The 23340-nt window shown below is 47.2% G+C and overlaps 1 protein-coding gene across 7 annotated transcripts in view; it reads right to left on the reverse strand.

Moving 5' to 3' along the window:
- The window catches only part of PKHD1 (PKHD1 ciliary IPT domain containing fibrocystin/polyductin), a 390722-nt gene that overhangs the window by 298412 nt on the left and 68970 nt on the right, over nt 1-23340 (reverse strand). For 6 of the 7 annotated variants that reach the window (XM_054023612.1, XM_054023615.1, XM_054023613.1 and 3 more), the window contains exons 27-33: nt 22344-22622; nt 17962-18092; nt 14431-14560; nt 7377-7572; nt 6793-6860; nt 2338-3963; nt 49-192 (exon numbers count right to left, since the gene is read on the reverse strand). In XM_054023612.1, the coding sequence (XP_053879587.1) occupies nt 49-192; nt 2338-3963; nt 6793-6860; nt 7377-7572; nt 14431-14560; nt 17962-18092; nt 22344-22622 (2574 nt within the window). The remainder of the gene's footprint in view (nt 1-48; nt 193-2337; nt 3964-6792; nt 6861-7376; nt 7573-14430; nt 14561-17961; nt 18093-22343; nt 22623-23340) is intronic. The other variant, XM_054023614.1, reaches the window with a different exon arrangement.

Below are 23340 nucleotides of genomic sequence, written 5' to 3' on the forward strand. Positions count from 1 at the left end.
GGATAGATTTTAGGAGGGTTCATTATCCATCCCAACATGTTAACTGACCGTCCAAGCGCGGGGCCAGGCAGCTCACATCAGTCGTCGTGGTGTCACCTAGCATTTCACAGGGAGCGCCACAGATGGTTACGGAGGTGTTTCCTGGAGCAAACCCAGTGCCGTGCACATGCACGGCCCCTCCACCCAGGCCACCTAGGAAGAGAATAGAGAAAGGGACTTAAAACAGAGCTTCATGACTGGCCGTTAATGAGACCAGCCTGGAACTGCAGCCTCAGTTTACAAGGGCCTCAAAATCTGCCTTTACACTCTGCATTATGGGTAAGGGAAAGGCCATCACAGATGTGCCTCAGTTATCCACAACTAATACTTGGAGCCAGATCATCTCTGGCCACTGCATCTTGCATGGCTCTACAGAGGGTGAGGGGTGGTTGTGATGCTGCACTACCCTTAATGCCCCATCCCAAGGCAAAATTTAAGGACTGTCGGTTCCTCCATGTACCCATTTAAGGTTAAGTAGATGCACTCCGTGAACTCAAAAGAGTCATGCCAATCTAAAATTGGTGGAAGTGCGATGAGAATCAGGCCTACGGTTTCTGTCTCTATGGAGGCAGTGTGGGGCTCTGATAATTACCTGCTGTATGATGTTGGGCAAGTCACTTAGCCTCTCTCTGTTTCCCCTGCCAATATTTGTCTATCTTGTCTATTTAAATTGTAATTTTTTCAGGGCTGGACTGTCTCTTTCTATGTGTCTGTACAGCACCTAGCACAATGATCTTGGCTGGGGCCCCTAGGTACTAGAATAAAGACATAAATAAATAGTGATTTCTGCATTACTGAGTTTCAAAAGTATCCACTGACTTCAGGTGCCTGCATTTTTGTGTGTCCATCTTCAGAGAGTTACGGTCAGATATTTTCAGAAGTCAGTGGAAGCTGGAGGCACTCAGACCTTCTGAAAATAAGGCGTTAGGTGTCTCGAGTTCTGCACCCAAATACCAAGGGAACAAAATGAGTGAACGCTTTGGAAAACATGGGTGTGCATCCCTCTGTGCCTTCATTTGCCTCAGTCTGGAATGAGTACTGTGGCGTATGCAGCCATGCATCCTGCTTTTGTGTGAGTACACCATTCCCTGTCTAGAGCTGGGTGGGAAACGGTTTTCCCAGCCTGAGAGAATTTCTGAAGTTTCAAAAAAAAAAAAAAAAAAAAAAAAAAATCATCTCTCAAATCAGGACAACGAACGCATCTAAATCTCAAGATGTTTTTTTGCAAATCTATAATCCTAAAAAGTTTTTGGATTGGGTCAATCAAAATGTTTCATATAAAAAATAATTACCTTTTTTGGTATAATTTCACTAAAATTTCAAAACAAGACGGTGATTCAGACCAAAAAAACTAATTGTTTCAAATAGATGTCAAAATAGGATATTTTACCAACTTTTTTTTCAAATTGGGAGAGTTGTCAAAAACAACTCTCTCATAAATAGTTTTGGTTTTGATGAACTGGCATTTTCCAGCAAACAATATGTTTCAATGGAAGATTTCTGACCAGCCATATCCCTGTCTGCTAGAACCAGCCTTGCACAGTTGGAATCACCTTGTCCATCCCACAACATCTTTTTTTTTAAACTTCCCAAGATCTTAAAATTCTTTTTTTCTGTAACACACATTGCCTGTGCAGAATTTATGGAGGCGAGATGTGGTATAACAGTTTAATCAGCACTCCGCTGTGATGCGTAAACAAGTGGCATCATTGTGTGTGAGTAACATGGGGATCTAACTGCTTGCCAATATAAGGTTTTTACAAGCCTCTGCAGGGTCGGTCCTGGGATTGGTCCTGCTTTGAGCAGGGGGTTGGACTAGATGACCTCCTGAGGTCCCTTCCAATCCTGATATTCTATGAGTCTATGATCAAATCCATGCAGAGATACCTAGATAAATAGATCGGTCGGTCTTCGAATTTTGTGCTTGTGCCTGTCAACACAGTCTCTGATTGCTTACCATTGTTCTTCCACTGAATCTTGGATACTATGTTTCACACCCAAATAAGGATTTTATTTTATGGGGGATGGGTAGGGGTATTTAAGAGATCACATTATGAATTCCTGAAAACAGAATTTAGCATGTAAGCAGCTGACAGACCCCCAGCCAGGACACTCGCTCATAGTCTGTGAAAGAAACAAATCAGGCCACATTCACTCTCCCCTGATACTCTAGATTCTAGTGTGTTTGTCGGGGGCAGGTGGGGGTCACTAGTGATTTCCTCTCCAAATACAAATTGTGACATCTCTGACACTGCTGTTACCCGGGAGACAGTCATCCCCAGCCACTCATGCACTTACCCCAGTTGTTGCGTGTCGATGTGACAGTAAACTGAGAGGTGAATGTCAAGTTTGACGAAGCCCAGCCTCGGAGGAAGTCGCCGCCGAGGACCCGGTATTCTCCAGCAGGAAGCCGGGGAGCCGAGCATTGCAAAGTGGTGTGATTGCCAGTGATGTTGGTGCAGGGGGAGTCCCCAATGGAAATGTGCATGCTTTCCACCCCCGTGATCCGTGACACAGTCATTGTTAAAAGGAGACCCACCGGAGGCAGAAGGAAAAGGAAAATGGGGGTGAACTCTTCACTGTAACTTATTTCACCAAGGTGGTACAAGATGCCATCTATTTTTAGATCTAAAGCATGGATCCCATTGCCCAGAGGAACAGAGCACTGGAGAACCACATAGCTGACATCTGTAATGAGGCAGGGTCGGTTCCCAACAAGAACGGAAGTGCTGTTCCTTCCTTTCAGTGCTGCCCCTTGTATGGCAAGAAGGCCCCCACCATTGGTACTGAAATTTTGGGGGTAAAATTTGAGCACCCAAGGAATGACGGTGAAGGTACGGGATTCCCTGCTGAAGCAAGCATGCCCGCTTCTTCTGTTGGACACAGAAAGGCTGTGCTCCCCTGGGGAAAGGCTGCCTGTCTGGCATTGTATGCTGGTCTCATTCCAGAAAGTTACGTTACAAGGATCACGGTTGTCCACTTGTATCACAAGTTCATCAGTTGCCAAAGCTAATCTCTGGCCTCTGATCAGCAGAGATGACAATATCCCATTGATCTCCCAGACCACAGCATCTACCTTAGGGGTCCACTCTTTCAGAAGGTGGAGTGCGCAGTCTGTGGGGCAGACACTCTGGATTCCATTTACCGTCACTGTGACATTAAGGGCTTGAGAGGCATCAGGCAACCACCAGTCATCCAGAGGAGGTTCCCTTGGAAGAAGAGCACAGATGATCCTGTTGTAATCCACACTGTGGATCTCACAAGTATAGTTACCCGTCAGGCTCACGCGAACTGAATTCCTCCTAGATTTTAGAACAAGACCGGATATAGTGAACAACAGCCCACCACAAGCTGAACCTTGTGATGGAATTATGGCCTTTACCTCTGGGCCTAATGTAATGTTCTGCAGTGTTGCTGTCATGTTGGCATAACCCAGCTGCTTCTGGAGAACTCTGACGGGATAGATTCCAGGTTCCAGAGTGCTCAGTGGGAAGGAGCATTGAGAAAGGGTTCTGGATTCATTGTCGCATTGAAACTCCAGCTCACATTCAGAGTCTCCCAGCTTAGCCACTGAACCAGTTATATTTATTCCTTCTATGCTCAGCCACAGGCTGTCATTCATCATGTTTACTTCCACAGAGGTAACTATCGGAGTCAAAGCCATCTGGTAAGTAAAGGTGATATTCCTCTTTGGGAAGCTCCAGGAGGGAAGGAGTGGAGAGGATCTGTTACCATTGAACACCCCCACAAGTACAGAGATGTCCTGGGACTCTATATTAGAGAAGTCAGCAGCCGGTGGGGTCTGGCACCATATTGTCTCTTCCACCAAGCGGGTAACATCACAGGTTTGCGTGCCTATAAAGACTGAAACCAGGGTAGGGTTTTGGCTAAAGCCTTTTCCAGAAATTGTGAGGATTGTTCCACCTAGAGATACAGAAACGGTTAGCGCCATGGAGTCAGCTCAGAGTGAATTCTCATATGGTGAAACGCCACGTAAATTTCTACAGCCGCATTGTCTCAGCCTCTTCTGCCCTTAAAACAAGGTTCATTGGCACCTGATCACCATATAGGGACCCTGAGTTTATATGACACTGCTTCCTACATCAAGCCCTCACCCACCACTGCATCCCAGTATGTAACATTTAACAATTTAACATGGGGAGAGCAGCGAGAGTGTGAAAAATTCTAATCCCTAATCTAAGGATGGATTTGCCAAGCACAGGGGTCTTCAAAACTGGCCACTTTACCCTGTGATCGCTGTTTGCCTGGCAGCTGCATTCCAGCGATACGACCCTGGAGTATGGGCTGGTCCCCTCCTCCTTGTGCAGAGTGGCATGAACTAACTTGCACAGGAGGTTGTGATGCAACGCCAGATAGCGGTGGAGAAATATCAGACTGCAGCACAGACATCACCAAAGCTAACCCTTTGTCTGCTAGGAAGAGGATTAAGCAAATCAGAACACGCAGTGGGGTGAGCTGAGACTTTCAGCTACTAAAACCCAGGCCTAAATTCCTCTATTCCAAGTCTAAATTCTGCAAGATCTTTAGCAAGTGCTTCAGCAAGAAAGCTCTCCCTAGGAACGATATCATTTGTTGACGGCTCCATTAGCATGACCGAGTTTTTGGAGGACCCAATAGCAAGGTGTGCCCAAATCTTGCCCAATTCAAGGCTGTATTGGTAACCTGCCATGACTTCAAGAGGTCACATGTTAATGGCCTAAAACTGAGCAGATTGCAGCTATCGTCATCTTTAATACAGAGATGCACCACGTGAAACTCCATGTCCCAGCTTGCAATACGCCATCCTGAGCCAATCAGCCTCCACTGACTTCAAAGTGGTGCATCCCATGCTGCAGCCTATAGTTACTGTGTGGGATATTCCTCCAAATTAAAGAAGGTGGCCCTGGACTATAGATTATTCACTGGCTATCCTATGTGACTTTCTAGAACGTTTCAATACATTTTTTCATAAAGTCAATAAACCCCAGTCCTCTCAAAAACCAAAAAAGTGGAACTAATCTGACTTGGCCAGCTTTCTCGCTCAGCACAGGTTCTGAGGCATCCTGATCCCCAGATAGTACACTCTTTGGGGTAGCATCCCCGTCTCCACTTTCCTCGGTAAAATGCCTGGCATGCTGCTGGAGCTGAACATCATTCGTAACCAATCACATTTTGCTTAAACCTTGAATTTACTTCTAAAAAGAGAATTCTTCTACAATCCACAGGTTTTATTATTTAACCTTCCAGTTTGATGGGCTTCGCTATATCTAAGTTGGCATCAGCTCTCAAAGCTGAATAATAATATTTGACACTTTATCTAATGAACCGACACAAAGCCCCTCTATGATTATGGCCAGCAGAGGAGTTAAGTGATTTGGCTAAGGCAATCCATAGAATCCGTGAGTTTCTAGCTCCCAGTCCTGCACTTCAAGCATAAGACTATGCATCCCTTCACACCCTCCACTAGGCCCAGATTCTCCTTTTCCTAATCAGGGCCGGCTCCAGGCACCAGCCCACCAAGCTTGTGCTTGGGGCGGCACCTGGAGGGGGGCGGCGCGGCGCTCCTGCCCCCAGGGAGAGCGGGGCCACGGCCGGGCTCGCTGCCCTCCCCCCGGCGCTCTGGCCGCCCTCCCCCCCGGCGTCCTCCCCCCGGCCGCCAGGGGGAGAGCGGCGAGCCCTGGCTGGGGCTCGCCGCCCTCTCGCCGCCCTGCCCCCTGCGCTCTGGCCGCCCTCCCCCCCGGCGCTCCCAGGGCTCCGGCCGCCCTCCCCCCGGCGCTCTCCCCCCGGCCCCCCGGGGGAGAGCGGAGCCCCCGCCAGGGCTCACCGCCCTCCTCCCAGGGCTCTGGCCCCCCTCCCCCCGGGGCTCCGGCCACCCCCACCCCCCCGCAGGGGGGGGCGGCTTTTTTGCCTGGGGCGGCAAAAAAGCCAGAGCCAGCCCTGTTCCTAATGCCAGTTTTACACTGGAGGAGCTCCACTGAGGTCAGTGGAGATGCTGCTGATTTACACTGGTGTGAGACAGAGCAAAAATCGACAACTTAATTCTCTACAACTTAAAATGTTCATTGCCTCCATATCTGCTACACAGCAAAGCAATAGAGACACTCCACTTAGGCCCTGATCCTGCAAAGGTTTATGGTCAGCTTTAGTCCTAGTGGGATTCTGCGTATACGTCAAAGACTTATGCACATTGAATGTTAAGCACTGGGAGCTCCGGACTGAAAAAGCCAGCACCAGTTTTTCAGGTGTGAGTGGTTTTTGTGCATTTGGTTCATTCATGAGGGGAAACAAATTCAAAGGACAGGGGACCTTGTCATCAGCCCTATGGCCAACTTGTTCCAATATTAGCCAGACAATCCAAAGGTGGGCTGCTCAGTACACTCACACACACCCAGAGAGTCCCAGGCAGGCAGCCGCTGCCTGTCAATACAAGTCTACATAATAAGGGTTCACACATTTACAAATGCCATCATCTAAACGAATGTGAAATTGTACGTCCTTCCCAATCACAGAGGGGAGAGGAGGCCTTGATCCCTTGATGGCCTCCAGAAGTGGTGACAGATGTGCTGATGCTATTTACCCAGTGCTTAATTTGTGCCAGGGTTGAGCCTCGGCACCTCTGAGCTTGCTACATCATTCTCCAGCAGTTCATAACTCCAGCACCTCTGGGCTTGCCACATCAGTTATGAAAGTAAAAAAAAAAAAATTGCTTGAGCCCCGGCACCTCTTTCACTACAAATTAAGCGCTGTATTTACCCAGAACGGAGCCACAGCAGGGCTCTATGCTGAGGATCTCAGTGTTGTACTGGATGAACGGATCAACTCTGCAAAACACAAACACAGGATCAGTCCTTTACTTTTCCTTTTTATCCCACGTGCTTCTCTCTCCTTGCCTTTCCTGGCTGGATCCCCGAATAGCCTCCCTACATCTCCTGCTTGGTTCCATGCCACCTCCCGGCTGCCCTCTTACAAGACACTGTCATTCCAGGCCACAAAGACTCTCTCCCCTTGGAGCCCAGGCATGTAACTAGCTGGTCAGGGTCTCTATGGAGCAACATGAGGGACAGATATTACGAATCCTACTGAAGCAGTACAAAGTGCTACTGACTGGAGTGGGACTAGAGCACATGCTTAAGAGCTTTGCTGAACAGGGATTCGCTGCTGAATCAGGGTCGTAGTAATTGCTAATCATTTGTAAAACATACAGCGGAGCTCTTTGTTAGCAAGCTGGCTCTGATACCGAGCCCGTGTTTCCTTTGCTTTTCCATTAACCCTAAAATCCCAGGTAGAATTTAGCTAATGAAGTTCACATCCTCGAGGGAATAGGCACATTCACTCACCCATGTGAGCTGATTGCAATGCCATTGATGATGACAGAAAGGTTGTACCATCCATCTGCCATGGCAGGCAGTACTACATCGACACCATAGGCTGTTCGTGCTCGGATCTGTGCCACAGTGTCCTCAATTTTCACCTGTACATCCAGGCCAGTACAATTTGCGAATGAAGATATTCCAATCTGGAGTGACTGGGGCCCTGTGGAAAGGAGAAGACATGAAGCAATCAAGTTGTTTGTTGCTACCGTGAATCTAGTGCATGGGCAAGTGTCGGAGCAAGAGAAGTCTCTTCACAACACAAGCTGTAGCAATGCAAGCTTCTTCGGCACATTGTCCCACCCATGCGCATCAACCCTGGGCTAGAGGGCCTCTTCTAGAAAAGTGAGCATTAGTCTCCATGTGCCCCCGTCCATCCTTAGCCTCTCTAGTCAAGTTGCCGACTGGGATGGCAGTTTTTTGAAATCTTGACACCTTCCCACTGCACTAGCAACTGGACTGTGACCACCAAACCTACATCACAAAGGCCACTTAGCTGATAGCCTTGCAAGGGTTGGGGGTGTGGAGGTTGGTTGAGTTATGTAAAATTGAAAGGTTTAATATTCCATTAACATTCTTCTGGGCTTATCCAGCTCCCTTAGATAAAGCAAGTCCGATTCAGCTAGTCATTGTGTCTTCTGATGGGTAGCCCAGTCCACTTAACTAATAAACACAGACTTCCTAGTTAGGTACTGATCTTTCTGTCATTGCAGATGCCTCTCCAGTGCATTACCACAGCTAGGAGTCAATCTGGGGACTTTTATAACCTTCATTCTAAAGAGAAGCCACTCCCTTTAATGAGGCAGAAGGAACTGGGCTCCTCTCAGCCACCAGCCCCTCTGAGCAGAGCTTGAAGCAGGTACTTTCCAATACTATACGTAAATGTAACTCTTCTGCCAGGTAGAGTCGGCAGCAACAAGGGCTGGGTGCAATACCTAGGGATTCTTCTTAACAATGCAAAACAGAACCAGCTCGAGCCCCCATCCAGTAACCTGGGAAAACTAAACACCACTCTTGAGCGCCTCAGAGGCCACATCTACACTACAAAATTAAGTTGACCTAACTTACATCGGCATACAGCTGCCTCAGTAATTACGTCGCTTGTGCATGTCTACGCTTTGCTCCTTGTGTTAGCAGTGCACATCCTCACCAGAAGTGCTTGTATTGACTGAACTGTCGGTGTGGGGCATGGTGGGAAGGCTCCTGAAAGCCAGTGACAGTTGACATAGGCAGCGCAGTGTCTACACTGACACTGCAGCAACCTAACGGCATTAACCTTCACTCTAGGCGGCTCATGGAAGTGGAGTTATTAAGTTGGCATAGTGGGATAGTTAAGTCAGCGGGAGCGAAATTTAAGTGTAGATGCTTCCATAGTTAGGTCAACAGAAGCTGCCTTGCATCGACCTAACTCTGCAGTGTAGACCACAAGCACTGACTCTGTATATAACAAAAGAAAACTTTTATTGACAGGGAAAGGGAAGCCAGCATTCATTTGTGAAAACACCACAACCACAATGCAGACGCATGTAACCATAAGAAAACAACCATCCACAGTATATTGGGCAGTGTCCTTTGCTCAGTTTTCCACCTTGTGGCAGGAAAGTTTGACAAACAAATATCCATTTAACACACCACTCCTTTTTCCTCCACTGCACCCCACCCACAGTTGGTTGTCCTTAGTCAGTGAAGACCCAGAGTTCAGAAATGCATTCACATGGGTCCACCTCCCACCACTGAAAAAAGGGGAAGGGAGCATTGAGCCAGGCCTCTGTAATGCCAGCATATGCCAGTCAGCAGCAGCCAGGATCAAACCTTGGATCTCTGGAGCTTAACACATGAGTCTCCACTGCATGAGCTAAAAGACACATCTCGCTTAGGGCTGGTCTACACTAGGGGAGGATCAATCTAAGATACCCAACTTCAGCTATGCTATTCGTGTAGCTGAAGTCGAAGTATCTTAGTTTGACTTACCTGGCCGTCCTCACGACGGCAAGTCGACCGCCGCGGCTCCCCCATCAACTCTGTTTACTCCTCCTGCCAAGGTGGAGTACGGGTGTCAATTCGGGGATCGATTTATCGTGTCTAGATGAGACGTGATAAATCGATCCCCGATAGATTGATTACTACCCGCCGATCGGGCCGATAGTGTAGACGTGACCAGGCTGTAGCATCTCTATCTGGCCTAGCCACTACTAGAGGAGGATAGAATGCTACCCCAAGCAGGCATAGTTTACATCTCCACCACTGCAACTGGCTCAACACTGCTGGTGCTGTTATCTCTGCCACCCTTCCCTTGCCACTCACTGCCACTTCTGTGATGCCGTGTTCTGAAGTTCCCCCACTTAGCCTCGTTCTTATTGATTTCAGCTCTTAGTGATTTCACTGGGTGGTGGGCAACCTCTGTGCAGCTGCCTTTTCATTGTCTTTTACTGCAACACTGTCCCCAGACCAGGTCTAAGCCTTAGCCCCTAGACCTGCTCATTAATGATTTCAGCTCTAGTAATAACTGAACAGAAACACGGACTCTCCACTGAGTCCTATCAGCTCTGTCTTTAAACGCTACAGCTGGGAGGGGAGGATCAAATGGTGTCTACGATTCTTTAGGCAGAGACCACACCACAACATAGGAACATCTATCCCAACCCCCTCTCATTTTCACTGGGATTTGGCATCCCTACCCCCCACTTGGCAAGTGAAGTTCAATTTAGGGCGACCCTTCAATCAGGGCAGGCTAAACACAGTCCTGCTGCCCAACACTCATACATCAAGGATAACAACCCTTCATTAGCCCTGCCTTCAATACTAAAGTGATTTGTAACCCAAAACTGATCACTTTGGCAAAGCAGGCCTGTCTGCTGAACACCTAGGCAAAGTTGGTGTGTCTGTGCAAATACAGTCTGCTCCTGAGGTCTTTTCTCCCAGTGCATTGCTAGATGTCATGGAAAAGCTCACTGAAAACTTGCTTACGTAACACCAACAGACCCCGGTCATCGGCAGGCAGGATTGAACCTGGAGCATCTGAAGCTTAGTGCATGAACCCCTACAGCATGAGCTAAAAGCCAAGTGCCTCTTAGCTAAGGCTGTAGAGCAGACTCATTTAACTCTCTCTAAGTGGTCTCGGTGCCACTAGATGGGACAGAGCACCGCATCCAGAAGGTGTGTGGGTTACACTCACATCAGAGTCAAATAAAGTTTGAAACTTTGAAAGCCTGTGAAGTTGTATATATTAATAACCTGAACTCTTTGGACTCTTGGTCAATTGTCAGCTTAATCCAAAAATGCCTGGAAGGCATTGGTGTCATTTATTTATGTTTATGATAGGAGGAAAATTATATTAAAAGCCAAAGTCACCAACTTCTGAATAAGAGATTGAACTCCCAGTACCATCACCATTCATGAGATTCTATAACATTAAGAAGTTCCATACACCTATGCTGCCTGCGGCTAGAAAAATCTCCCCTTGGTGTTATCATATCTGAATAATATTCAGATGATAAAGGACACTTTCCTTTATTTATGCATTCTGCAGTATTAAAAAATGAAAAGGGTAGAGGCGAATGGAACAGAAACTCGGTGTGTGCAGTAAGGAGGGTGATCAGCTCACCTCTTGCATTGGTGCTAAGTCCAGCCAGGCTAGCGAGCCTAGAAGGAGTTTTATTACAGTGCATAGTGCAGAGATTGGATAGGCTTGAAAGACAGATGAGAAAAGAAAGAAACTGAAAGAGACTGGACTGTGTGGGGATGGGAGGGTCTGTTCTTCCTTTCCCTCTCCCCGTTCCATCACTCTTCATTCCTGTTCCCTCTCTCTGAAACGACACTGTAGGGCTGCGATGATTGTGAAACGGTTGGGTTCAGGTTCTGCTGCTGACAACATTCTGCCCATGCTCCTGGGATGGGGTCCCATATCACATGGTCTTCTGGGCAACCTCAGGGAGTGAGGTCAAACTCAGACTCCTCCCCGTGCCCAAGCACTGAGCGCGGGATCCCAGACCACAGGTATCTTCTTGGGCTGCGACGCATGGCAATGTTATTTATATTACAATAGTACCTTGAGGCCCCACTGAGATCAGAACCTCATTGTCCTTGATGCTGTAAAGACAGTGTAACCCACACACCTTCTGGGTGTGGTGTTCTGTCCCATCTAGTGGCACCGAGACCACTTAGAGAGAGAGATTAATGAGTCTGCTTTTAGCTCATGCTGTAGAGGCTCATGCACTAAGCTCCAGAAATCCCTGGTTCGATCCTACCCACCAACAACTGGGGTCTGCCGGCGTTACAACAGCTCCTGCCTCAGAGAGTTTACAGCCTAAATACACAAGGCAGACAAAGGGTAGGAGAGGCGAAGTGACTTGTCCAAGGTCACAGAGCAGCTCAACAACAGAGCTAGGACTGGAACCCAGGTCTCCTGGCTTCCAGTCCAGTGCCCTAGCTATTAAACCCAACACCGCCTGCCCGTTGCATTTGGGCTGCAACTTCACATGCCAAATATCTAGAAGGCTGTCTCTAACCTTCGTCTTCTAAACTAAGCTCGCTGTGTTGGCTCTGGGGTCAGCAACTGATTCCCCACTCTCCGATTACTTCTTGGTCCTGGATCATTTAGTCCAATCCCAATATCTAACCGTGGCAACAACCGGGCTGCTGCTGACTGGCAATACTTGTCTCCTCAGAGAGAGAAAGGAGATACACATTCTAGGTATAGTAGGCTGGCATGTGTGCCTTTAATGTTCCTTGCCGAGAAATATTTGCTAAAAACGAAAGGCTTCAGCCAGGGCCGTCCTTACCCACATGCAAACTATGCAGCTGTGTAGGGCACCAGGAAATTTGGGGCACCAAATTGCCCCAAATTTCCTGGTGCCCTATGCAGCTGCGTGCTGCTCCAGCGGCCAGCCCAATCCCCCGTCCGGCTGAGCCAACTAGGAAAGCTGCCCCCACCCCTGCTCCTCCTCTTCCCACCCCTGATCCATCCCAGCCCCACTCCCACTCCACCCCTTCCCCTGAGCTATGTCCTGGGGGACTGCAGCAGGGGTTGGGTGCGCCCTGCACTCACCAGGCAGTGGGAAGTGGAGCGACCCGGCCCCAGTCCGCTCCGCCAGCTCCCAGCTGCCCCACTGGTGAGTGCAGGGGAGTGGTTCCCCCTTACCCCGCAAGGCTGGGAGCCAGGGGAGCAGAGCGGAGCGGGTTGGGGCCGGGTCACTCCACTTCCCGCCGCCCGTGAGTGCGGGCTTGGGCCTGCCCTGCAATCACTGGGTGGCAGGAAGTGGAGCGACCTGGCTCCAACCTGCTATGCTCCACCGGCTCATGCTGGGGGGCAGTTTCCCCCCCAGCACCCCAAGCTCCAAGCCCTCTTCTGCCCCCCACAGAACTTGGGCGCAGCCCTCCTCCCCCTGCAGAGGCCTGGGGATGCCCCGCCCCGCGGGGGGGCTGCGTAGGGCACCACAATGTCTAGGGACGGCCCTAGCTTCAGCATCAGGAAACTACTCACTTAAGATAACTGAAAAAAGTGATAATAGGGGGCAGAAGAGGAAGTTAGTAAATATTTACATCCAGTGGGCTAAGTTTTCAGAGGGACCCGCCAGGGGCTGACGTGTCTCCACTATTTTATTTTCAGTGAACTGCATATTTGCAGAAGCTGTTGGAGCTGGCCATGGAGCAAGCTGCCAGAGGAGATCAGGCAAATCCAGAGTCTGGCCGTCGGCTGCGAAACCTTCCCCCCTTCAGAAATGCCTTTCCACCAGAAAAGTGACACTCACAACACTGACACCCCGTCTAACCTTCAACCCTGAGAAATCCACAGCATTTAAAGAGAAGAAATTCATAAAAGATAAATTAAACATGCAAACTGTACCCCAAGCAGAGTTTTGGCCTTGAAAATGGAGATGTTCCAGAGAGTCCATCAAGTTCACTAGGGACTTTGCTACAACAATTGATTTAACATGGAATGTGCTCAGATGTGGAGCAGTATGAGGCTGGCTTGAGAATTGAAACTTTCTGAGAGGCAATATGGCCTAACATATAGAACCTCGTACTCAGGAGACCTGGGTGCAGCTTTGACACCAGTCTGCTGGATGACCTTGAGCAAGTCACTTGACAGCCCTGTGCCTCAGTTTTCCCACTTATAAGATGGGGATAATGATACTTACTAGGGCTGGGCAGAAAACAATAATTCCATTTACTGAAACATTTGGAGGTTTTGACCTTTTTGTTCCATTACAGAATGAAAATGAGCCTATTTGAAATTTTTCATTTAAAAAAAAAAAAAAAGAGAGAGAAAAAAGGAGACCCAGAAAAGCCAATAGCCTAGTCCTTCGGTCAGTCACTTAGCAGACAGAGGACCCAAGTTCAAGGTCCCATATCACATTGAGTGCCCTAATCACTGGGCTATTGGCTAGTCTACGGTGGCTTCTCTCTCTCTTTCCAGAAATTCTATCCTGGCCTGAGATACTGTTTCATCAGAAACTTTTCAGCCAGATCTCTCTTTTGAAAAGTGCTTTGAGGTCTACTGATGAAAAGGGATGAGAGATGTGTTATTATTACACCCCCTATTACAGGTATAGTATGGACAGTAGCAAAACACATTCTTGCTCGTTTCTATCCCCCACTACACACATGCTACTATGCCCTGAATTTGGACTACCTCAGGGACACGAGGGTAGGTCAGTCTCTATGGCCCATTCTCGTCCCTTGATGGCTCACCATGCCAGCAGGACACCCAGTTGTGATGGTGGTTTATAAATACGGACACCCACCTATATTAAGCTGAAACCAATGACTCTTCTCAGATGGTCCACGGGGGAACCATCAGATGACAAGAGCCTTTGTTCACTACTGAACAAGGCCAGACTGGAATTGGTGACCTGGGAGTAAAAGGCGCCATGTGCCAGCGTCAATCCCCAGTCCTCTTAGTCACCTAGTGCCTCTGCCCTGCCCACGTTGTTGACGACAATGGAAAATGAAACTTTTTAGAGCAGTCATATTTTTACACCAGCCATCTTTTTGCATTTGGAGACTGTGGCTTTGTCACCTGCTGTGCTGTTTCTGCTCAGTGATACAACAGCTGGATTTAAAGAAGGATCGTACTTAAACACCTCAGTGAACGTGGCAGACTGGGACCCAGCGGTTAGTGTCACAGGGACAACATATTCTTCATCCCCCTGGAAAACAGAGTTTAAAAAAAGAGCAGAGGTGAACATGTCATAGTAAAATACAAGTACCTCCTTCCCTTCCATGCAAGATTAAGAGCATTAATGTCCTGACCTGAGCTTATCAGCTAGAGAAGCATCTGTAGAGCATAAATAGAACCCGAGATGGGTCATTGCAAGGTACTGACTAATGTGTATGGCCACCACTGCCCTCTGCTCAAGTGTGTGTGATTGTGATGCCCAGTAGTGGGTGCCGCCAGAAAATATGAGCCATAACACTACTCCAGCAGCCAGATAGTCTCCTTTAGCACAAGTGATATGGACATATGTTGCTGGAGCCCAAGGTTTGCAGTTCTAGTCCCACTTCTGTTTGTGTGAAGCTTAACTACTGAGCCTGGTGTTTGCAGTCATTGATTTGGAACAGCATTTAATGACTTGGACACATATAGCATGCAAGCAGTCTGTGACAGTGTACCCCATAAGGCTTTATGGGGAGGGGTGCTTATAAATGTATGGATGACATAACTGGAATATGTTTTGTGCTGCCTGTGCCATGTAACATATCTCCGTAAAGGTTATGGTCTACTATATCTATTCATCCTATTTGTACATATATATCATTTTCTACTCGAGGTTAAGAATATGGGTTGTATGCTGGCTTGATTTCTAAGTAAGCTTTGTGAGGCATTTGGTCAGCTTCTTTAGGAAGGAATGCGCCAGGTTAAGTACCTGATCAGGAGACACTTGGGGAACAATGCATCTTGGAATGCTCCAATCCACATGAGAAGTCTTCCTGGGGACATGCAAGATGCCATGTGGACAATGGCGTCGGCCTGCAAAGACTGAGTCATGCAGGGGCATGTGACTTGCCCAGGTGACTCCAAAACTCCATCTTGGAGCTGGACTTTGCATAGGAGGGAGGAGGGGGGTCTCCACCCACAAGAGAGAGTCTATTTAAACCTGTGGGAGACCCCTCCATTTGGTCTTCAGCTGGCTAAAGAAGGAGCCTCTCCACCCCAGGATACTTGAAGGAGACTGAAACAAAGGACAGTAACTACAGGGGGTGTGAGTGATAGCTGGACCCAGGCTAAGAGGAGATTAGCCTGTAAAAGGGAGCACTCTGGAACTGGTGAGGAAATTATCTGTATTCAGTTTGGTTAGGCATAGATTTGCGCATTTTATTTTATTTTGCTTGGTGACTTACTTTGTTCTGTCTGTTACTACTTTGAACCACTTAAATCCTACTGTCTGTATTTAATAAAATCACTTTCTATTTAGTAATTCGCTCAGAGTATGTATTAATACCTGGGGGAGCAAACAACTGTGCATATCTCTCTATCAATGTTATAGAGGGCGAACAATTTATGAGTTTGCCCTGCATAAGCTTTATGCAGGGTAAAACGGATTTATCTGGGTTTAGACCCCATTGGGAGTTGGGCATCTGAGTGCTAAAGACAAGCACAATACTGTAAGCTGGTTTCAGGTAAACTTGCAGCTTTGGGACAAGTGATTCAGACCCTGGATCTGTGTTTAGAGCCAGACAGGAGTGGCTGGCTCAGCAAGACAGGGTGCTGGAGTCCTGAGCTGGCAGGGAAAACAGGAGCAGGGGTAGTCTTTGCACATTGGGTGGCACCTCCCAAGAGGGTTTCTGTGATCCAACCCGTCACACAGTCTACCGGTGATGAACATATAGATACAAGAGAAAGGGCCACGTGAGCCTCTCCCACCCCCGTGCAAATTGATTCTCCCCCAGATGCAGGTAGCCTGATCTTAAATTATGTATTAATTATATTGATTACTTAAGAATCCCCAGTTATCACTTTGAAGGTTAACAGGTTCTTGCCCCAAGATCAGGCCCAGTATTATTTAAATTATTATATAGTTGGGAACCCCAATGTGCACAGTTGAAACTCTCACAATATAGGAACTCTTTTATATTTACAAATATAATTTATTAATACATTTAGCACAGTCCCAAACACCCCAACTTAGTAAGATAGATAGAGATACTATAGAATGTACATCTGCACCTCCATATACTCACACTATCCCGTGTAGAACAAGCTAAAATGTTAACGTCACCTTCCCCATCACCACTCAGTGGCCATAATTCTGGCACAATTCTGGCATAATTCCCAAGGACTACTTCTCTTTCTCCTACTGCACCTAAGCTGGGATGCCACTTTTATAATATGTTACGCTGATGCTGTTACGTTCGATGCATATTCAGTAGGGAATTTTTCCCTTCTCCTTATTTGTATTTCCTCACCTCACTAATGTTGGAGTGTCTTTTTCCTATACGTTAGTATATCAATGATCTCAACTTATTATATATGTCAATTCGTTACCATGGCCCTTTTGTGGTTAGGTATCACATTTGTTATTTCTGTCCTAACTGGTTATTTCAGTTCTTTCCAAGTTCTAAGGCTACATCTACACTACGGGGGGAGGTCGATTTAAGATACGCAAATTCAGCTACGTGAATAGCGTAGCTGAATTCGACGTATCACGGCCGACTTACCCCGCTGTGAGGGCGGCGGCAAAATCGACCTCTGCGGCTTTCCGTCGATGGCACTTACTCCCACCTCCGCTGGTGGAGTAAGAGTATCGATTCGAGGATCGATTGTCGCGTCCCAATGGGACGCGATAAATCGATCCCCGGGAGGTCGATTTCTACCCGCCGATTCAGGCGGGTAGTGTAGACCCAGCCTAAGTTGTGGTGTACCTGTTACGTTTAAAAGGGTATGAACTTAGGAAAGCACCTATGCCAACCTGCTTTAATGCATCCTCTATGTTAAAGGTCACAGTCATACATGGACCTTATGCTTTAGCTCCATTTATCTAGGTAAAAGGTCCCAGACATATGTATGCTAACTTTGCCTTAGCTCACCATACAGGATGTGGCCTGCAGGTCCCTTGTGTTACAGCCAAAATATAGCCTAATATAAACCTATTATAATAAAACAAATAATCAAACCTATAAGAAAATAAGAAACTTATAAGAAAAGGTATGTGTGTGTATATATACACACACATACCTTTTCTTATATATAGGCAAGCAAGCAGGCTAGCCTTAAATGTCTCTCATGTACCTGTTATGTACATCAGTTTGTTGCCAGGACACTTCTGTGGTTGAATTATTTACCTGTGGTCAGAACTTTCCCTTAAACTCTATTTTCAGCTCCCCAAATATTAGAGGGTTTTCCATTGGGCTGTTCATCTGTTCAAAGGTCATAGGTCTCAACCCTTATGCTAACTTGCTGAAGCTAATGTCTTACAGGATACAGGCCTGTAGGTTTCTAGCTTTACTGCTGAATATAATGCAAAGCAGAATATAATGCAATGCAGTAAATATAATGAAGGCAAGCTGGCTCACTGGGCTACATGGACAAGTATGAAATGCTGTTTCTTACCCGAGAGGGAACTTCACATTCAATCCTCACTGAGTTGCTGGTGTTGGTATTAATTGGACAAGAGTGAGATCCAAACAACACCTCGCTTATCCCGTCAAAACCAGTCCCTCGGAGGATCACTGAGCACCCTCCTACAAAACCAATGATTTCATTGTAAGTGCAATGTACAGAAAGTGTTTTAAAATGCATCAACTCCAATAAGGAGCATTTCCTATTGTTTAAAGCATAAGCAGATGGGTCAGAAGATCTGGGTTCTACTCTCAACTTTGCCATTGGCTTTCTGTTGGCCAAGTTACTTAATCTCTTTGCGCTTCAGTTTCTCATCCCTCACTTGGGATTCCTCTAGTCTACTATTTGGACTGTTGTCTATGACAGAGAAATGTTTTCATGCCTGACTCGATTAGTCTGGCAAGGCCAGCACTGTGGGACGTCTACACTACCGGATTGGCGGGTAGTCATCGTTCTATCGGAGATCGATGTATCGTGTCTCGTCTAGACGTGATACATTGATCCCTGAACACGCTCCCCTTCGACTCCGGAACTCCACCAGGGCAAGAGGCGGAAGCAGAGTCGACGGGGGAGCGGCGGCCATTGATCCCGTGCCGCGAGGACACGAAGTAAGTCAATCTAAGATTCGTCGACTTCAGCTATGCTATTCTCGTAGCTGAAGTTGCATATCTTAGATTGATCCTCCCCCTAGTGTAGACCAGGCCTGTGATCTTAGCCCAGGAAAGATCCCTGACCCCAGTGTGAAACGAGTGACTAAACCGAAGCACCACCAATAAAAATGAGCCTTATGCAGCAGGTGCCTTCACAGCTCAAATATCTGCTGTGAAATAGGCTGAGGCACATGTCCGTGACACACAGTCTAGAAAAGGAGACACAGCAGGGTTTGAACCACAGTAAGGTGCGAGGAAGAAAGTCACAAGAGGGCTAGATGCTGTGAGTTACTGATTGACCTTAGCTCTCATATAAGCCAATTAGAGTTGGAGGTCTTCAGCATTGCTCAGGATGACACTCAAAGCAAGAGATAGACTTTAGCTGTCTTTACGAGATATTCAATTCCTATCCCAATACCCAGGATCCTGACTCTGGTCTTTCAGTCAACCAGAAGTTTAAGAGACACCTAGAAGTGAAAGGGCAAAGATGAAGCAAACCCTGGGTTAACTGCACGGTGTCCTAACCTTTGCTTTGTTCTTTGATGCAGTTCACAGAGAAATTGATACACATCAAAAAACCCACAGCTGTTCATTCTAGCTAGGAACCCAAGATATTAGAACCTGATTACTCTCAAATTACATCATAACTGACAGTGTGGAAGACTAGTGGTAGAGAGCTTTCGTAACAGCAATGTGTGAGTGCTATCACAGCAGCACATACCATTTAGCTCTTATAAAACATTCTTCATCTGTAGAGCTCAAAGTGGTTCACAACGAGGAAGGATGTTTTGAGGGTTAAGGCCCTGGACAGGGACTTGGGAAATCTGGGTCCTGTTCCGATCTCTGCCACATACTCCCTGTTTGATCTTGGGCAAGTCATTCCATCTCTCCGCCTGAATCCGCGGTCTGTAAAATGGGGATAGTACTACTGCATTTCTCCTACCCTGTGCCTGTCTCATGCAAGGTCTTTAGAGCAGGAATTGTCTTACCATGCGTATATACAGCACCTAGCACAATGGGATCCTGCTCTCACTTGGGGCCTCTTGGTGATATCATATGCAAATAATGAACAACAGTAAAAATCAGTGGAGTGGTACTAGATTACTCCAGCAATGATTTGGGCCAGAACATAGGATGATTGACACATTTTGCCTCTACATTTTTTTCCAGACACCACTTTATTAAAGGCCTTTGCAGGTGGCCAGGAGCTTATCGATGGACAATAACTCCATTTTCTCACTGTTTTACAAACACACCCACTCTTTCCTGAAATTCATTTTAAAACACAATGCATACTAACTTTTGGAACGCACTGCCAAAAGATATAAATGAAGTCAAGAGCTTAGAATTCAAACAAAAGAGTAGCATGTTTGTATGAATAATGAGATCATCCTTAGTTACATGAGATAGTATAACAAAAATTAGAATGGATATAAACCCTCATGTTTCATGATGTAACTAATAGTGGTCAGGAAGAAACGTCTTCTATGGGAAGGCTATGCCATAACTATCTATTACAAGGTTACTTGCACCTTCTTTTGAAGCATGTGTCACTGGTCACTGTTGAAGACATACCAGCCTAAATGAACCACTGGACTAATACATTTTAAGGCTGGAAGGGATTATTAAAATCATCTAATCTGAACTGTTAACAAAGGCCAAGTAATTTCTATAGCAAGCCCATAACTTGTTCGAGCTGGAATATATCTTTAGAAAGACATTCAGTGTTGACAAAGAATGCAAGTGATGTACTAATCTGACCCAATAAAGTAATTTCTACATTCTGGGCCTTGACATGATCTTCCTTCATGGAAGGTACACTGAATGGAACACCACTTTGACCCCATTTATGTTGATGCTATTTTCACACGAGGAATCACTGCTGAGTGATATAAGATACTCTGTAGCCTCTCCCTCTAGAAGGCTGAGTTTCCTGTGTTTACAACAGTGGAACACAACTCAAAATTTAAGCCAGGTCTCTCCTGTTGTGTCTGCAGGATAAACAGCCCCAAATCAAGTGTACACTCTTCATGTGTACTTTATATCCATTAATGCACATAAATTTTGATATCTGCACTGATATCCATATGCAAAATCATGTCTGCATACTTTATGAGAGAATTGGAGAGGCATTTTAATGGAAGAAATTAAAAACACAGATGGAAACTGTAATTCTTTCCAATTACAAATGTTCAAAGCATGTGTAATGTAGGATAACAATATACTTGCTTTTCTTTTTAATGAATGAAAGATCGTTGCCATCAGGAGAGGATCTGGATTACAAGGGGTGTAGAGAGGGGAATAAACAATGACAAAGCATTGCACCTACCTCTTTTTTAATGATCTACAGCAGCAATTCCCAACCTTCCCCATACCAGGATCCCATCCATGTAAGAACAGAAACATCTGGGACCCCCACTCCATCTCCGCCCTGCTCACTCCATCCTCCCCACCCCGGTCGCTCGCTCTCCTCCACCCTCACTCACTTCCACCGGGCTGGGGCAACGGGTTGGCATTTGGGAAGGGGTACTGGCTCTGGGCTGGGGCCGAGGGGTTTGCAGTGTGGGAGGGGGCTTTGGGCTGAGCCTGGGGCAGGAGGTTGGGTGCAGGAGGGGGCTCTGGGCTGGGGCAGAGTGTTGGGGTGCAGGAGGGGGTACAGGGTGCTGGCTCTGGGACGGTTTCAGGGCTGAGGGTATGGGGTGCTGGCTCTGGGAGGGGGCTCAGGGATGAGGGTTGGGATGCGGCCTCCCACCGGGCAGCACTTACCTCCGGCGGCTCCTGGATGGCAGTGGGCGCAGCGAGGCTAAGGCAGGCTCCCTGCCTACCCTGACGTCACACTGCTCCCAGAAGGGGCCAACATGCCCCTGCGGCTCGTGTGGGTGCGGGGGACACGTGGCTCCACGCGCTGCCCCTCTCTGCAAGCACCGCCCCCGCAGCAATCCCAGCCAATCGGAGCTGCGGGGGCAGTGCTTGCAGGCAGGAGCAGCACGCAGAAGTAGACCCCTGCCCCCCGCCCCCGGGGCTGTGGGGCTGCACTGGCCGCTTCTGGGAGCGGTGTGGGACCAGGGGTCTGCCTTAGCTGCAGCCAAACTGGGCCGCCGGAGATCACGATCGACGGGTTGGTGACCACTGCTCTAGCTCAACCACAAGTTATGGGCTTGATGCAGGAGTCACCTGTGTTATTGCAGGAGGTCAGACTAGATGATCATAATGGTTCCTTCTGGACTTAAACTCTGTGGATAGCTTGGGAATGTTTCTTTTTTAGAAAGAGGAGATAGTGCCTTCCTTTTTCCTCTTCTATTTTAAAGGTGAGAGGGAAAATATGGGTTTGGGCTTTGCTTTTGGAGGTTTTCTCACTACATTTTGTAGCTAGCCAGAGACACAATTTCCATTTGGTCACTCAAAGGACAGAGTGTAGTGATTTATTACACTTCTCAAGCAGCTTTCAAAATGACATGAGAAAATTATCCATTAAACTCTCACCGCTATCCAGAGCTGTAGCATATACCCATATCCATCCGCACTGCAAGACAGCTAGCCAGGAGCTGTAGCACCCCCAGCGAAGAGCCAGAGCCACTCGTCCTGAGAAACACTGCCCCTAACCTGGTCACTCCCATGTCGGGTGGAGAGCCCCAGACACAAATATTGAAAAAACACCCTATCAAAAGCAATAATGCTAAAGGCAGATATTCAGGTGAGAGCTTCTACTGAATTCAGACATACCAATCTCGGACGCTGTCGGAGGTTCAATAGCTTCCAGCCTGGGCCTAACTCTCAGGTAGATGCCCTGTCCTTTGCTGGCATTGCGAGCAAAGCCATAAGGTCTCACCAGTAACGTAACCTGGTACAGTCCCATTGGTAACACGTTCATCCAGCAAACTATAGCCGTTTGATTTGAAGTCATGACTTGGCAGGTTGTGTGGTTCACCTCTATCTGCAGTGCTTGGCTGTCCTCAGCAAAGCCAGACCCTGTGATATAAACTCTGGTGTGGAGTCCATCAGCTGGAAGGATAAAGTAAAACAAAATGACAAATCTGTTGTTAAGTAATGACACCCACATTTGCTTCCCAAGAACAACGAAGCTGCTTAGGCTAACTGTGCTTAAGCATTTACTGCAGTCTCATCGCCCTAGTGATATGAGTGCCTAGCAAAACTATCGTCATCCCAATATAAAACATCGTTTCCCTCTGCTCCTCCCAAGCCTGACAGCATTCACCTATTGTCTCTTCTCTTGTACTTTCATTGTCATCTCATATGGTGCCTAGCACATTGGGGTCCTGACCCACGATGGTTCATAGACACTACCATACTACAAACAACAAGAACAGAGGTCTTCTACGTTTACCGTTTTCCTCCCTCTCAAGTCTATACCTTCCTCTGGTCTCCACTCAAGCTGGCTGAGTGCTGCAAGACACTACGTGAGAACAGAGCAGAGCCGGAATTTTCCGTCTGAATCTTTTGCTAACGGAAAATGCAGTTCCCACAAAAATCAAATTTTGCCACGGGAAAATTCAACCCAAATTGGAATATTTCATTTCATGAACTGACCCAAAATGTTTCATTTTGAATCTCTTCACCAGGACATTAAGCTGCATTGCCCTAGCAACACATTGCCTCATGGGAGTTGTAGTAGTGATTAGAAACAAGATCGTGTGACTTACGTGACCAATCACACACCATGAGTAGTAGATTGGTTGCAACCAATCTATAGGCTGAAATA

The sequence above is a fragment of the Malaclemys terrapin genome, chromosome 3, assembly GCF_027887155.1.
Source record: "Malaclemys terrapin pileata isolate rMalTer1 chromosome 3, rMalTer1.hap1, whole genome shotgun sequence".
In the NCBI taxonomy this organism is placed as follows: domain Eukaryota; kingdom Metazoa; phylum Chordata; order Testudines; family Emydidae; genus Malaclemys; species Malaclemys terrapin.